The 17,129-nt window shown below is 46.0% G+C and overlaps 1 protein-coding gene across 7 annotated transcripts in view; it reads right to left on the bottom strand.

Moving 5' to 3' along the window:
* PTPRM (protein tyrosine phosphatase receptor type M) overlaps positions 1–17,129 on the bottom strand; it is a 687,660-nt gene that overhangs the window by 411,255 nt on the left and 259,276 nt on the right. For all 7 annotated transcript variants that reach the window (XM_084778137.1, XM_084778138.1, XM_084778136.1 and 4 more), the window contains exon 3: positions 6,559–6,830. In XM_084778137.1, the coding sequence (XP_084634263.1) occupies positions 6,559–6,830 (272 nt within the window). The remainder of the gene's footprint in view (positions 1–6,558; positions 6,831–17,129) is intronic.

Below are 17,129 nucleotides of genomic sequence, written 5' to 3' on the forward strand. Positions count from 1 at the left end.
GACATAGGAGAAGGCTGCCATAGCTCAGCCATGGAGTGCTTGCTTGGCACCCACAAAGGCCTTGATTCCATCTACATCACAGAAAAGTGGTGGGCTAATTCTTTTTTCAGGCGGCACACACCTGTAATCCCAGCATTCATGAAACTAAGGCAGCCTGGGCTATATAATAATGCCCAGTTTCAAGCCATAACAGGAACAAAACAAAAAATACAAAAAGGAAGAAAACAGAGTAAATTGCTCCAGCGCCCAGGTCTTTTGGTGCTGAAAATGTGACGATGCTTTTGTTACACAGAGACACTCAAAGGACAGTCACATTTCAATGGAACTAATCATCAGTGCTTTGGAATGCTCTTTACTCCTTTAACTGGTTGATCACCATGCTGGAGTAAGCCAAGCCAGGGCCTCGCTCATGCCAGGCACGTGTTACAGCACTAGGCCATCCCTGTAGCATCCACATGTCCTCCTGAATAACTGCTCCAGGCTTTCCTGACAATGAACATGCCTTTCCGTGTGTGTGTGTGTGTGTGTGTGTGTGTGTGTGTGTGTGTGTGTGTGTGTCTGTCTGTCTGTCTGTCTGTCTGTCTGTCTGTCTGTCTCTGTGTGTGTGTGTGTCTGTCTGTCTGTCTGTCTGTCTCTGTGTATGTGTGTGTGCTGTCTTTCCCTTGAGAAGACTGATACGATCACAGCTCATCTCCTTCTTATATACAGCAGGATACAAGAAAATTAAAGCAGAAAACAAGACAAAAACAGGAAATTACAAGAGGCAGTTCTGATAAGCAAGGACCAGCATCCACAGCAGCAGCATCCGCCAACCAGAGGTGTGAGAGTTGCCTGCAACAGAAGAGGGGGCCTATCTTTCATCGTCAAATACAAGTTGAGAATGAGATTCAGAGACGTGGCAAGTTTTTAAAAAACGAAGAGACATGCTGTGAAGATTAAAAGACCATCACACAAATTACAAAACCTCCTGAATGCCGGTCCAAGCCAATAATAAAGTGAGAGCCTCCTGGGTCCCCACTGGTTTCTTAAACCAGGCTGTTCATCTTGTAAAAGCACAGAACGCTGAGTCTGGGCAGATGCCTAGGCTTGTGTTCACGCAGAAGGGAGAGTTAAACTTCACTGTCACCGCAAATCTCCCAGTTGTCCCAAAGGCAGGAAGTGATTTAATTGTCCTGCTCTTAGAGTAAAGGCCACAGGGTTTTAGTGAGGAGGGGGATATGTGCTGTTTTTCAGGTACAAGTCAAATGCACATTTCCCAAGCATGCTTCGGGGAACAACAGACTCATGAGCCGCTGCTCTGCAGAAGCCAGAGCTGAGGCCAGACTCCAGCTGGGCGCGCACACCTGCCCTGTCCCCTCCTGGAGACTCAGAAACACACCTGGATCCCACGACAGGCCACAGAACAAGACTTATCTCACCTATAACTAAACCTCACCCACCAGCCCACGCCTCCTGCAGCTGCTCCATCGACTGAGCCCCAATCCTGAGGACCCTTGCATCCAGGCTGCTGGGGACTTACAAACTTTTTTGAGAGAAAACATGTGGGCTGGTGGCGAATGGAGCGTAGAAGCCCTGGCAGCTGTGCAGGGAACACCAGTTGACACTAAATGTGTCGTGGTGGGGTACAGATCAAAGCATCCCTATTCCCCCAAGTCCTCATTTACCTGCAAAGCCATCAGCTGGCTAAGGGTAAATCTTGGTTTAGCCTCCCCCACTTACAGATGGCTTTATGTCTTTGATACACAAAGAATGTAAAGTAAGGCCCGGATGCATCTCCTGCGGGGGTGGGGGGGGGATGGGCGTAGGTAGGCGGGTGGCAGTTGGGTGATGATGACACCTACTGATCCAACAGGGAGGGGAACCACCACTCACTCTCCTATTTGTTGGCTTTTCATCCCCGTTCTCCCCTGTTTATGGATGGATCTCCCAGTCAGTCCCTCTGAGGGAGCAGCCTGGGGAAGGGCTTCCCAGGCTCTCTGCAGGGCTCCTCTTTACAAAGCTTACATGGAGCATCAGCCTTTGGCCTCCACTGAAGTCAGAATCACCCGCTTCAGCAGCGAGAGTCAGATTCTGGTGGCTCAGGGGCCATGCGCATGATCAGAGAGAACTCGGAGAAATCGATTGGCACCAGGGCTGCTGGGGCGTCTGAAACATGTGGGGGAAGAGAGGGCGGAGGGGGCGGAATCAAAGGGAGAATGGTTTCCTTTTTATCAGGACAATGAGGCAAAGGAGCTGGATGTGAGAGCAGAATAGTCTTCAGAAGGCAAGAAGTCAATGTCTGCATCCCCAGAACACAGGTGCCCCCAGGCAGGGAGTAGCCTGCACTTCCACACAGCTCCTGAGCCCCAGCAGGGCAGCTTTGAGGAGCAACAATTAGGCCAAACATTAATTACAGAATTAAATACGTGTTAATCACCAAATACTTGACAATTTGTGTTTTAAGGAGCCATAATTAACCTGCAATTAGCCATATTCTGTGCAGGTTACCATTGCGAGTGTACCTGCAGACTGCTCTCCCATAAATAGCAGGAGCTACACAGAATGACTGCTGCAGGGGAAGGCTTAACCCTGAGAAAACGTGTTTCAAAACTCGGTAACTGCACCGAAGGCCACATTAGAGGAGGACAGTGAACAGCAAGCCGTGCCCAAGAGGACCGGTGAGGCTTAGCCAGAGCTTGGAGGCGCAGGGGTCTAGAGTTGGCCAGGATCAAAGGCAACTCTTGTATTTTACAGCCAACTCGAAGTGAGAAATGGGCACCCTTGACAGACCTGGCGCTAAAGGGAAAAATGGAATCTAATGGGCCTAGTGCCGTTCCCACGTGTGTCCTAAGGAATGGCCCATCACTATGGAGTCCAGTGCCCTGGATAGGGCAGAATTCAATGGGATGAAGGCTCGCCTTGGACTCCTGCAGAACACTGGTTCAGGAACATTCTTAGGGGAAAAAAAAACACGGGGGCAGAAGGATGGCTCAGTAGAAAACTGTGTTTGTCAAGACCTCTGGGTACACACACACACATACACACACACACACAGAGAGAGAGAGAGAGAGAGAGAGAGACAGACAGAGACAGACAGACAGACAGACAGACAGACAGAGAGAGAGACAGACAGAGCGAGACAGAGAGACGGAGGGAGGGAGAAGGGAGGGGGAGGGAGGGAGGGAGGAAGGAGGGAGGATTCCTGTGTTTTACCTAATGTCTGAAAAAGGGATTTTTTTTTCTGGGTCCCATATGTCACTTAACATCCTTTGACTCCAGGAGCCGCACTTGGGAAGCCCTGAGCAGGTGAGGCACCACCCACTCTGCCTCCTCACTGTCTCCTGAGAGCATCCATGTGGCTCCAGAAGCTCTCACCACTCACTGAGAAGCTCATATACCCCAAATGCCTCTTTACTTCCATTTCCACCCTGCACGGTCATTATACTTAGGCCACAATCTCTTGTTGAGCCTTGTAAGTTAGCAGGGGTGATGCCAACAGCCAATCGGCCTCCCAAAGTGTGTGCTCTTTAACTTCCCATTGGCACTACTCATCGCGGTATTAACGGGAGATCCTTATGAAGAGTCCATTTATCTGTCTAAACTCACGTTTGCTGTGAGATGGGGATGTAGCTCACTGGGAGAGTTCGTGGCTAGCATGCCCCAGATCCGGGGTCCACTCAACTGCACCACAAAAGGAGTGCACAGACAAGCAACAATCTCCATTTACAGGTGTCAAAACTATCCAAGAAACTGTTAATGTGAGTATACCTTAATACTACAATTACATATACATTACTTCTTGTGATCCCGCTGGAATTCAGATGCGTGTTGAGGGAAGAGTGGCTACCTGTCCCCTTGACAGGGGCTCTCAAGAGTGCAGTCTCCTGTAAGGACTCTTGTCTTCAGCTTTCCTGCCCCAAACAACAGCTTTGTACCCCGAGAACACATCCTTTGGCTATTGGTTCCCTTGCACTGGGTTCCCCAAGAAAGTATCTTATGCGTGCATAATACCACAGCTTCTTCAGTATTTTGAAATTATAACTATTAATCATCACAAATCAGGTTCATATCTTTAGCCCAGTGGATGATTCTATAGAGAAAACTACATGGACTTTCTCATCCAAAGCAGAGGACCCCCCACCCCCACACACCATGACTCATACTTGTAAAAGCATTAAGAGACAACCACCATCCCTCCTGTGTGCTGGTCTGCACCAGGGAAGCCCTAGCTCTGGGGGTACCCAGTGGGCATCGTCCTGCCTCTTATGAAACTGATCACCTCCACTTTGGATGAGGCTGTGGATGAGGAGATGGGATGGAGGTTATGCTGGGCCGTGGTTTCCCTTTATTCCGTCTCTGTTAAAGCAGCCGTCTCTCTCCTTGCAGGTAGACAAGATAACTCAAGTCTCAGCGGTGGGTTTGAGGCTGATATGTCTGTGTTTACTTATGTCCCTAGCTGAGTTCTCCTGTATTGTCCTGGATATACTATCTATTAAATAGTGTGTGTGCTGTTACTAGGGCATTGACTTCGGATGTTTTCTACCCCTAGGCAGAAAAGGGGGAAATATGAGGGGGTGCTAGCCCCACATGCCTTTGAGATGCTAAAAGTTACCGCATTAAAGTACTGCTCAAAGCATGCCGTGATTCTTCATGAAGCAATCAATGCTATGCACTGACCACCATTACCGTGCCACCCCCAATGACCGTAAAACACTAATTTCCAAGGCCCTGTCATCAGAAGGTGGGGCCTTTGAAAAGGGATCTGGTCATGAGGATGGTGCCTCATGGGAGAAGAGGTGCCTGACCTTAGCCTTCCCACACTGCCAATGTGAGAAGTCAGTGTCTGTGTTTAAGCCGCCCAGTCGATGGTATTGTTGCTGTGGCTCAGGAGACTGTGGCAGCAGCAAAGCAGTGGCCTGCAGAAACCCCAAAGCTATGAGACTCGTCTTCTGGCCTTAGTTGGTTAAATCACGCACTGTTCAATAATGTGAGGGAGAGGGAGCCGGGAGGGCTTTGGCCTCTGGATGGTGTCCACCACTGGGAAGGCAGAGTATTGTAGCAGGAGTTAGTTGTTCAAGAAAATAAGAAGGTGCCGAAAATGACAATAGCTCCTATTCTCAGCCCCAATCATGCCCAGTTCACCAACCAAATCTATTCCATTTCCCCTTCCTTGTCCCTGGGAGGCTGCCCTTTTCTGAAGAGACATGGAGGAAGCATGGATCTGAGGGAAAGAAAGGAAGTGTGGCAGGGGTGTATTGCATCAGAGAAGAATAAATGAAAAAATTAATGAAAAAAATGGCACTAGCCTAATAAATAGAACCACCCTATTACAATGTGGTTGAGTGACCCTTTGATAAGCATGGTATCCTAAGATTGATCATAGCTTAAGCCAGTCATTGGATATGCAAGGCTCTTTAGCAAAGTATAAAAAAAAAGGCAAAACAGAAACTCTAATCTTGATTGTAGTCAACGTCATACATCATACCGAGTTGCTTTGAAAGGTCTTAGAGCTCACGCAAAGATTTTGAAGAGCAGAGCTCAGGCTCACGTGAAGGAGATGAGGACAAAGATGGGCACGGAGGGACACGCACTGCTCCTGCGCAGAACGTCCCATCGGCCTGGGCTGGGGATGAGCCTACAGTCTGCTCCACAAAAAAGAGGAAACGTGCCTGAGAAAAGGCAGGTCCACAATCATGCTTTAGCACACAGGGCTGTTAGCTGCCCAGCCTGGGAGCACATGGACCCTCGCCCAGACAGCCCACTGCCTTTGCTTGCTGTTAAACACAGAGGGGAGGAGACTTTGTCCCAAAGGCCACATTGTGAAATTCCATTGCTGACCAGTCACTAGTATAGTTATATTAAAACAGAGTGTCCATTAATTAGGATATGTTCCATCTTGGAGGGAAAAAAAACCCCTAATTTTTATAAGTAAAACCAGTATATGCAAATGGAGAAAAGTTACAATCTGATAATGCAAAAAGGAAAAAAAATCACTTGTTATCTCATTAGCTATGGAGACGCCACATTTTATGCATTTGTTTTTATAACATATTTGGTCTTTCTTAGATATTTTTAATATAAAACAGAGTTAAATATATTGCTTTATGCCTGTTTTATTAACTGGCCAACGAAAGTTTAAATATATCACTAAACAGTCTTCTATAAATTATTTTCTTTTAGGGTATCTGTGTGTCTGGGTGCTTTGTCTGCATGTACGTATGTGCACCGCAAGAGTGCCTGGTACTCAAGGAAGTTACAAGACTGTGTCAGACCCTCTGGAACTGGGGTAAAGGCTGGGCAGGGCTGGTTCCAGCCTTCTGCAAAAGCAGTCTTCACTGCTGAGCCATCTCTCCAGACCATAACACGGGTCACTGCTTTTTCCTTAAAACAGTATAATCCGGGGTAAACGAGCCTGATTTACTTTTGGTGTCACTCCTACAGACGCACTCTAGAAGATACTCTGGGCCGCAGTCACTGTGGCATTGAAAGGTTCGTACACGTGCACATTCTCTGATGACACTAACACAAAAGCACCGTATACTTGCAGAAATCAGAAGGTGCTGTAAGCGTGAAGTGTACCTGGTAAAAGTTGGGCCAGAAGGTGCTGATGGCCAGCTCCGCCCGGTGCCACGTGCGGGTCGGGTCTCCGGACAGATTCCAGATGGGACTCCCCAGCGGTCCACTATTCACCTTCACGTAGACGTTGAACAGCCCAGGAGCGGAGTGGCTCTTGCTGGACACAAAGTAGTGGAAATCAATGCAGTGTGTGTCGTTCTCCTTAAGCTGAGGTAAGAGCAGGTGGGCTCTCTGGCCCTGCAGCTTCCCCGATGTGTTCACCAGCATGAAGGAGCCTGTGGAAACGAAAGCAGAGGGTTACAACCCAAAGCAGCAGTTTCCCTCCCCGCGCCCCCCCCCCCAGTGCCCTCTGAAAAGCCACTACCATTATGTGAACTGGCAAAGCAATCACACATGTCTCGCTTAAGCTTAAAAGGAGTCCCCGTTGTCTTTTTGAGAGAGGCTGTGTCCTTCTATGTCACACAGCCTCGTGGGTGCTGGGATTATGAGTGTATGCCGCCACACCTGACGTGCTTAAAACTTCAGTTTCCCCCCACCCCCACCCTTTTGGTTTGTTATCTTCTGTCTCTGCGAAGCCCTAACACACTAACGGGGTCAGTGACGAAAGGCACCCTGGACATTACTGCAATAAGCCTACCGTAGGACAAGCTTGTACTAGAACATTTAGAATCATGTCGGTTTGTTAGCCACTAGCTGCCTGGAGCTATCTATAATCAAGTCAATTAGAACCTCACACTTTTAAAGACTCTTGGCTCCTCAGTGACACCACCCACTTTTCAGGCATCCAAGGCACATGTAGCTATTGCACTGGGCAAGCTAGACACAAACAACCTCATTCTCTTCAAGGGTTGCATAGGGCGACACTAGCCGTTTCACACTTTAATGCAGTAGAGCAATCTATAAACAAATGACACCAAGAAAGACGTCCATATGCTGTGATTCATACAGCCAAACAAGAAGACTATCTTTAGCAGAATATTGTAAGGACCATATTAAAAATATGAGCATGGACAGCTTATATTGTTATGCTTTATTATATTCTAATAACATTATTTTATATAATATATAGTCATGTTATATATGTGTGTTTATAATATAAATTCAATTATATTATAATAAATACTCTATTACATGATAAATATATTAATACTACATTATAACTGCTCTTAAGGAATCACATGACGGTATGAATGCTGACAGTTAGTACTGTCAACTAGCTTTAGTACCAGTGCAAGCTGGAATAGGGTCTCAGTTCTAGAAGCCTCTTATCACCCCTTAGGATGAGTAAAAGAGTCTCCAGGTTTGCAGCCAACCACTCCAATGTCCCGTATCTACCCGAACAGGCACAAATAACACAAATCCCATCAAAAGCCTGAAAGGGGATGACAGCGCCTAACTTTAAATGAGAACACATTTCAAGGATGGGTCCCATGCCTACCAGGGAAGGACTGTGTTTGGAATACAGTTTAAACCACAGAGGAAACTCAAGTGTGATTTAGAAGAGACTTGAAATAGGAAGTGGTGGCACCTGCCTGTGGTGGCAGCAGATCAGCCTGGGCAACAGAACAAGCTGGCATTTCCAAAGAGAAAGCAAAGAAAAGGAAAAATATGAGCACCATATATGTGGTGTGTGTGTGTGTGTGTGTGTGTGTGTGTGTGTGTGTGTGTGTGTGTGTGTGCATGTGTATGGTATATGTGGTCTATGTATGTCTGTGGCAGTGGTGTATGTGATGTTTATGGTTTGTGGGATAAGTGTGAATGCTGTAGGCAGGAAAGTGTGTATGGTATATAGGTGATATGTATGTATGTATGGTGCATGTTGGGGGGGTGTGGTGTGGTGTTATGTGTGTGTATGTGTTGTGTGTATGACTGTGTTGTGGATGGTGAGTGTGTATGCTGTATGTGTTATGTATGTGAGGATGAGTGTGTACACAGTATGTGTAGTGTATGGAGATGGGTGTGTACGTATGGGGTGTGTGTGCGTGTGATGTGTGTCTTTGTGTGTGGTGTGTATGTAACAATAATTAAGGAAGAAAAGGTCATGAATGAATCGAAAGGGAGTGGTGGGACATGAGAGGGAGTGAGGGAAAGTGAGGCAGAAATGGTACAAAGTACTCACGTGTGAAACTCTTTACGACAACAACAAGCAAAGCCAGCACTCTAAACTCAGCCCGTAGAATCTCCATGCTGTCCTTCTCCTTTGTGCTTAAGACCAGAATGGCCACCAGGTGATTCGCCATGGAGGTGGCCCCTCCCACTCACCAGTCACTTGACAGCCGACTGGATGGTCAGGCTGCCTGCCGCAAGCAGCACAGTGCTTGCACAGAGGGCTGGAAACGTCCAGGACTCCACGTATCCATAATCACTGTCACATAGGATTTGGAACTATCTCTGACATAACCAGGGACTACTACACTCAAGGGAGTCCAAGTCTTACAGTCCTTTCTCCATTTTGTCCCTGTTTCAGTCAGAATATGGTCTCTTTGGTTGTAAGATGTGCTTCTGAAACACAGATTTGCGTAGTGGCACCCATAATATGGTAGCTCCTCCAATTCCTGTCCTTTTTTTTTTCAGGACATCAATGTGTCCTGAAAACACACACACACACACACACACACACACACACACACACACACACACACACACACACACCTCTGGGTAGGGGCAAGTTTCTCAACTAGAGGCAAAATTGTAGTAGTACACAGTCTCTGCTGGATTAAGCTGACAGCCCTGCAGAGAAGCCACAGGAGGAACAAGGCCACACTTGATGGCTTCAGGAGACATCCCTCTCACTTGGTTCATCTGTCCTGGAGACTTAAGAACAGAGAAAGGGACTATAGAGCCTACTGCCTCTTTCCCACACATTCAAGAAGGCAGGATGCCGGCGGAGGAAGGAGACCCTGCTCACACCTCCAAGATGGCAGGAAGAAGTCTCCGAGGGAAGAGAAAGGGTTTTGGTCCTTTAGTGACAGCCACCCAAGTGGTGTTAGCCGTACATCCTGCGGGAAGGGAATCTTCATTTTCAGAGTGTGGTCATCAGGGTTTCACTGGACTTTCAAGTACGAAAGGAGACCTCACATGCACAGCGACGTATCCTGACAGTGATGTACCTCCAGACAGCCAGTGAGTTTAGAGAAGCCAGGGGGAGCATTTGTGCTTAGCAAAGTCCAGCAGCCCAAAGCCTGCGGGAAAGTCATGGCTGTGTATAGTAGGATCTCAAGAGGGAGAAGAGATGTCAGTTAATTGTTTGAGTGTATCACTATACGCTTTGAAGTGAAGTTTAAAAAACTAAAACATTCAATTCTAGACTATTATATCTATTTTTTAAAAGTAACCCTGTATACTAAATGTTTAATTTTCACTTCCACTTCAATATTTTGACTGACAGGAGAGGTGCTTTCGAAGGGTAACTGTGGCTCCCTTTGTAGCTCCTTGAATTGAATTCCTTTTCCCCACAAAAAAGCACTCCAACTGGGCAAATGAGTAAAGGCAATCATAATTCAAATTAATGCTGGAATTCTGTTTGTGGTCCGATAACAAAATACCCTTAAGTCACAGGTATGTACGTGTGAGATGTGCCACTGCAGACAAGTGAAATGCGCTCCACGCGAGTCAGTCTTTAGATGTAGGCATCTAAGAGTTTGGGAATAAGTACCTTGGTTTCCCCAAAGAAAGACAACTCTGTTCTGAGACTATGCAGTGCTCCCAGTCTTGAATCGTTGAGTGAATTAAATTTAGCTAAATCATATCCATTGGCAAATGGTCTTGATTAGACTATGTTCCGTCATTGTTTGTGGCAGCAGAAATAACTGCGCAGGATTGCTTAGTCCTCTCTACCCCATCATTAAAATTTGCATTGGTGTGGAGGAACGCTACACACAAAATGAAGCTGAGACGTCTCACCCGTCGGTACAGAGACCATTGAAGTGACAAAAGAGGGGGCGTTCTTGGCTACAGAGCCTGTGCTACTTAGGCTGACAGAAAAGCAGCCATTACAAAATCCACCTTCCAAACCTTATTTCAGCAAAAGCCACAGATTATTGGTCACCCCTACCCATCAGCCACTGTGCCTTCCTTTTTTTTTTTTTTCTCTACAAGCTTGCATTCAATTTTGTGAATTTAGGTGGGGGGAGGGTGGCCCTCACAAACACGTTTAAGGTTCTGTTGTTGTCACACACCCTGACTCAGGTAGGTGGGGCCATCTGGGCTGAAGACTCTTAGAGACAACTGGTAGCAACAACTGTGTTCACTATAGTAGCAGGTTTTCAAGCTATCTACAATGCAAAAACTTCTTTTTTTTTTTAAATTCCGTGCATTTCAGCCAAATTTATGTAAAATGGCATAAACATAAGATGCTAGAAAATGGAATGAAGACACACAAAATATAAACGGTGGATTCGTTTTTATTCAATGAAAGGAACATAAAATTCTTCTCTCTGATCCTATGGACATTTCCTCAAAACTCACTGTCAATTTCTGTGCTGCTACAGCCCAGAATCTAAAGGGTGGGCCATCTCTGAGCTGCACCAGCCCCTCAAACATTACGACAAAACAGCCATGCAATACTGAGGCCAGGTACTGCCCACACGGTCCGTTCTAGCTCATGCTTAGGGCCCAGGATGCTCCAAGCCTTAGACAAATGACAGATTATCTGCAGAGAGCCTGTGCAAGCCCTGTGTGTGTTTCACATCAGCTCTAGATGACTTGTAACACCTAACATAATGTGTAATTAAGTGTAATCTGCTGCAGCTTTGGGACTAATGACATAAAAAAAAAAATCTATACGCTCAGTATTGGTACAAAGTCTTGACAGATATTTTCAAATACTTTGACTCTGGGGAAGTGGAAAAGTCTACAGAGGGCTGACTACACTTCTGCTTCATAACAGATGCGGAAATGTGGTAAATTTATCTGGCTTGTGCAAAGAGAAGAGTCCCAGACGCCAACTGTTTGCAACAGAGAGACGCTGCTGAGGAAGATGAGGACGAGCGGGAGGCAAGAGGAGGAAAGAAAGACAGATGTCAACATGGTAGCTAGGAGGCCTCCAGGGACCCTCAATACAGGTTTTCAGGCCGGAAGAAAACATGGGTGCAGCCCAGCCCAGCATAGGAGATGGTTATGTGTATTCAGAGGGGAGGAGGCAGGGAGGGAGAGGCCACCTGCACATGCCTGGGCCTAGTGCTGTCCACAGTTGGCCTCAATAAGTGTCACAACAGAGATCCAAAGAAACGGAACTGGGTGCATTCAGCCCAGAACCCCGGGAGTGGCTGACAGAGATGAGGGGAGCTCAGCGTTCTTGGCTGCATGCCCCAGAGGCCTATGCTACAAGTTTAATAGTCTTCAAATGTTTTTACTATAATTTCCAGTACAAAGCATGCTAAACATTGCAACCCACCACCCACATGGGAAGCAGAGAACACATGTACATACTGACACACAACTTTTATGTAAATGTCACTTACATTCTCGCTTGCGATTCAACTGGCTTTCAGTTTGCAATCTAAGTAACTCCATGTTGGCTGCAAGCCCTAACTGATTCGCAGCTGCTGAGTGGTTTAAGACCAAACTGCAACTCCTCCTGGTTAGTGGGGCCCCAGAGCCATGAAGGCTGCATGTTTTTCAAGCTGTCCTTTAGAGGTTCACCTCCTCTCTGAAGAGTCAAACACCCAACTCCTGCTCCCTCAGCCAGTATTGCTAAGACTGCCAGATGTGTCTCCTTTGATGAGAGACCCTGCAAACTGTGAAGATGAAAAGCTTCTGGGGGCGGGGAAGTCAGCGAGCTGAGGGAGAGAGTTCAGGGGCAGAGTCTCCGGGAGAGCGGCCAGCAGCACTTCCAAGGCATTCCTGAGCACCTTGGCAGCTATGGAAAGCGGTGTCTTCTCAGCCTGCTCCCCACTTGGCACACTGCACACCATATGCTCTTCTTAAGCTGCTGCCTGCTCTGCGCCCTTTACAAACATTCACCCTCCTGCAAACACGAACCTGTTCTTTTGCAGCCACTAGGAAACAAAACATGAAAATAAAACTTCTCCATTAGGACAAGCAAAATCTTTTTGTGTGCTCTTTCTTTTGCAATTCTTAACAGTTATTGGCCAAAACCACTGGTTAATGGCATGCTTTTTTGTGTGTGTGTGTGTGCATGCCGTATCTGCTTTACTCTGGTGAGATTACCGTGAGAGGAAAACGGACAATGGGCAGAAATGCATATTGGTCTGGCAGGAGCCGCCCCTGGGACCAAAGCTGACAGTCTCATCCTGAGATGGCCACTCTTCAGAGTCACAACAGTTACTATATGATGCCGGGAAATCTTTCTGAGGGAATTCCGCATCCTTCTACATGCTACTGTTGCTTCTGGAAAGTTCTTCCAAGGATCATGTGCTGAGGTCTTGGTTTCGAGGTTGGTACTGTCGGCAGGTGGTGGGAAATTTACAGATGGGGTCTGGTGAGAGGGTCTAAGGTCACTGGAGGCATGTCCTGGAAAGCAACTGTGAGACCCAGGACATTTCATTTCTTTCCATACTTCCTTGCAGGACGGAAGATAGATTCATTCAGCCACATGTCTGTTATACAATGTAAGTCTTCACTCAGACGGATGGGGTGGACTCAAACTGAGATCTCCGAAACCCTGAACCGAAGTAAACCTTTTCTCTTTATAAGGTGATTACCAAAGGGCTTTGTTACAGTATCAAAATGCTGACTGACACAGTCCCATCAAATTAACAAGCAGAGTCCATACGCCTAGTGTGTAAAGACACTTGCTGTAATACAGCCGTACTAAACACGTCAAAGATATGTAATTTTCACTTTAGTGATTCATAGGACTGCTGGATGGCTGTTTCTGTTATGATTCATAAAAGCCCTGAGCTGGGCACAGGACTCTGGGAACACCCCCACACTCCTTCAGCCCAGCAGGGCTCTCCTGAACAGACAGTAACTATTGGGCATTTTGAGAACTAGAAGCAATAAACCAAACCTGTCTGTCTGTCAAGGACCTGATACCTCGGCTGAAACCTAGTCTTTAAATGTTTCTTATTCACCACAAGAAGAAACTACAAAAGCAAAGGGGCAGAGCAAGGATCCCCAGGTTCGCCAATATTTACATATATGGGAGATGAAATACCTGAAATACCTGCAAAGAATTGTAGATTTAGGGCCATCGGGCACTTTCTCAAAGGAATCTGAGAGAGGCGGGAATCATAAGAGACAGAGCAGCACTGAAGAGGCTCTTGGGAAGGGAGAAAGCCCTGGAAATTGCCTGGACAAGCAGTGGGATCATCTTTTCTGTGAGTAGTAAGGCTTTCATGAGAATTAGATCGGATTTTATTGCATCATCTAGACAAATTGCCTCAGTGACTTAGCTGGGAAAATACTAGGTGTGTGTTTTATAATTTATAAGTGTGGAAACAGAACCCAAGTAAAACAAACAATGTTTAAACTGTCTGAGGAGGCTAATGGTTGTATCGCAGGCACAAGCCTCAAGTACAACAATCGAGCACTGACAGGCAGGCGATTTAGAAGGTTTGTAACAGGCTGCTTAATTTCCCATACATCAAGCATTCTATTGATTGACATCTTTAGAAATGAGCTCTTTTTTTTTCTTCTAGATCTCAGAGTGACACAAACCATCACAGTATAAGCTTCCACTTATTTCCTCAAATCAGTGTGACTCAGAAACTCCTTCCTTCCCTCCTTCCTTCCTTCCTTCCCTCCTTCCTTCCTTCCCCCCTCCTTCCTTCCTTCCTTTCCTTCCTTCCTCCCCTCCTTCCTTCCTTCCTTTCCTCCTTCCTTCCTTTCCTTCCTTCCTTCCCTCCTTCCTTCCTTCCTTCCCTCCTTCCTTTCCTTTCTTCCTTCCCTCCTTCCTTCCTTTCCTTCCTTCCCTCCTTCCTTTTTTCTTCCCTTTTTGTCATGTGTAGCTCTGATGACCATCTACCAGCTAAAATATGACTCCCCTTAAGAAATAACATACAGACCAGTACAGAAATACAATACAGACCAAACTTAAGGTTTAACAAAGGCATTATCTTTGACACGTCTAGCTTAACAAACACCTACTAGTGGTACCCAGTAGGTAGCTCTCCTAAGAATACCAAAACTCCTACCTACATCCCCAGTGCAAAGCTGCCATGTCTCCTAAGAGGAAGACAAGGGACATTTCATTAGCCTGGCTCGGGACAAAGACAGGTATTTGCAAGCTTGATCAAAGGACAGGAAGAAGATATTATCAAAAACTCAGCAATGTGAGCTAGGCGTGGTGGTAAATGCCTGTGATACCACCACTCAGGCCGTGGAAGCAGTAAGACTTGGAGTTCAAGGTCACCCTCCACTACACAATGAGTTCAAGGCCAGCTTAAGCTAGATGAGACTCTGACTTATTCTTATTTTTCCCAACCGCAACAAAAGCCAAAAAACAAACAAACATTTCGACATTACTAGATAAAATTGAGCCAGATTTCATTTAAAACTATTGATACAACATTTAACTATTTAAATTATCAAAACAGCCTAGAATTTAAGGAATCTTTCAGATTAATTAATGAGAGACAGTCAAGATATTAATAAATAATTGGTATATTATATCAAGAAACAACTGGCACAATTACAGCTGAGATATTGGAACAGTATTTCTTTTCACCATTATGCCAAAATGTTTTCAAATGCTTGGTATAATTTTAACATGAATACATTTTTAAAATGCAAAGATTTCAATCCCAGGTATTTGTGAGTTGTTACTGCAGAGGTTGAGGAAGGAAATGGAAACAATTGCTTTCAACATTCCAACAGTAGATATCATGACAATCAAGCCCTTTGCCCTTTTTGGATAGGCACTATTTACTAGCTCTATGACTATGGGAAAGTCCTTCCCAAGTTGAGCCTCATAAAATGAGAAATGGCTAAGGCAAGCAGAGCCGTCATCGCTGTGCCAGGGAGACACAGGTGACCCTCAACCACTCGTCCATCACATGACCTAGTGCTGAGTAGAAATGTACAATTTGGCCTTGCTCCTGACTGTGTGTATTTGAACCTGGTCTGGGAAGATGAGAACCCGTCTTAGCTAGAGCAAGGCTAGCCTAAAGCAGCGGTTCTCAACCTGTGGGTCATGACCCCCTTTCACAGGCTTGCATATTCTGCATATCAGATATTTACATTATGATTCATAACAATAGCAAAGTTATAATTATAAAGTAGCAACAAAATAATTTTATGGATGGGGGTCACCACAACATGAGTAACTGTATTCAAGGGTCACAGCATTGGGGGGGGGTTGAGAATCACAGTTCTAAAGAGAAGTACGTGTGCCATTTATTTTGGTTATAAGCCTACTGCAACATTGAACCCCAAGAAAATGGAATTTCCCCATGAGTTTCATTTGAGGAGAAAAAAGAGGTCCAAGCCTGGTGTCAGCCATAAAAGAAATTTGTTTCTGGGGGAGAGGTTTTGGATGGTTCTCACGATTTACCAGGCTGCTTGCAGGAAAGATGGGAGCCGAGCTAAGGCTGAGTCAGCGGTGGGTGGGATGTCATCTCGCACCCAGACCAGGACTTCTCAGTTACACATCCTCTTCCCTCTTTATTTAAACCTGACCGTCAGGGTGGGAGACGTGGCCTAGTAGTCAAGAGTGTTACAGCTCTTCCAGAGGACTAGAGTTTGGCTGCCAGCACAGAACTCAGCCAGCTCACAACCACCCATCACTCCAACTGCACAGACTCACGCTTCCTGGCCTCCACAGGTCCCCACACATGTGTGGGCATGACTACACCAACACACACAAGTGTTCACATAAAATATAAATAAGCTCAAAGATGGCTCGGAGGGGAGGACCACTTTATTTGTTCATTTTCCCAGTGTAGCCACATTGAGGACATCTTCCCTTTCCGCTTCTCACCATTAGCGGATTCTTTAATTAGCCTGTGGAGGACAGGTGGCCAAACCTAGCATGTTAGGACTGTTAGGCCCAGCATCTGACCCTAGCACTGCAGTAACAGATGGGCCAGCTAAGCACCTACTTCAAGGTCATTTCTCACCCATGACCTTACGGGTGTCAATGAAGATGTAATTACGTAGGCTCTTACTCAGCCCAGCAAAGTTGGCAATACAAACTAGGAATACTAGATTTAGATGTATCTTCAACATTTAGGTGACAATTTTAAATTTGAACAATCATTCTAGATGTAACCTATTAAAATGTCTCCTACTGTGGCTTAAATCTTGGAGTGTTGCCAAGTCTGTCCAATTTCAAGTGTGTATGTGCCTTTTTATAAGAGTAAGAGTCCACAATAATGGTGACGGTGAAAGCTATGAGTTTTATTCTCAAAACTAATTATTTTGAACTTTCAAGTGGTAAAGAGATAAACACCGTGTTGAGATCAGTCTGTGGCCTGCCCTGAGTTAGTCCACATTGTATGAAACACTGCTTCTCCTTACTGAACCTCGCCCTGAAAACCCCATTTTATAAGCTGCTTTTTGACCCCATGTAGAGGACGGAGGATGATTTTGCATGTGAGTGGAGACCCGGACAGCACCACCCACTCAGTACCACCATGACACAGATGGATGACTCTTCTGGGGGTTGGAAG

This window comes from Acomys minous (genome assembly GCF_964271855.1).
Source record: "Acomys minous genome assembly, chromosome: 4".
NCBI classification, from domain to species: domain Eukaryota; kingdom Metazoa; phylum Chordata; class Mammalia; order Rodentia; family Muridae; genus Acomys; species Acomys minous.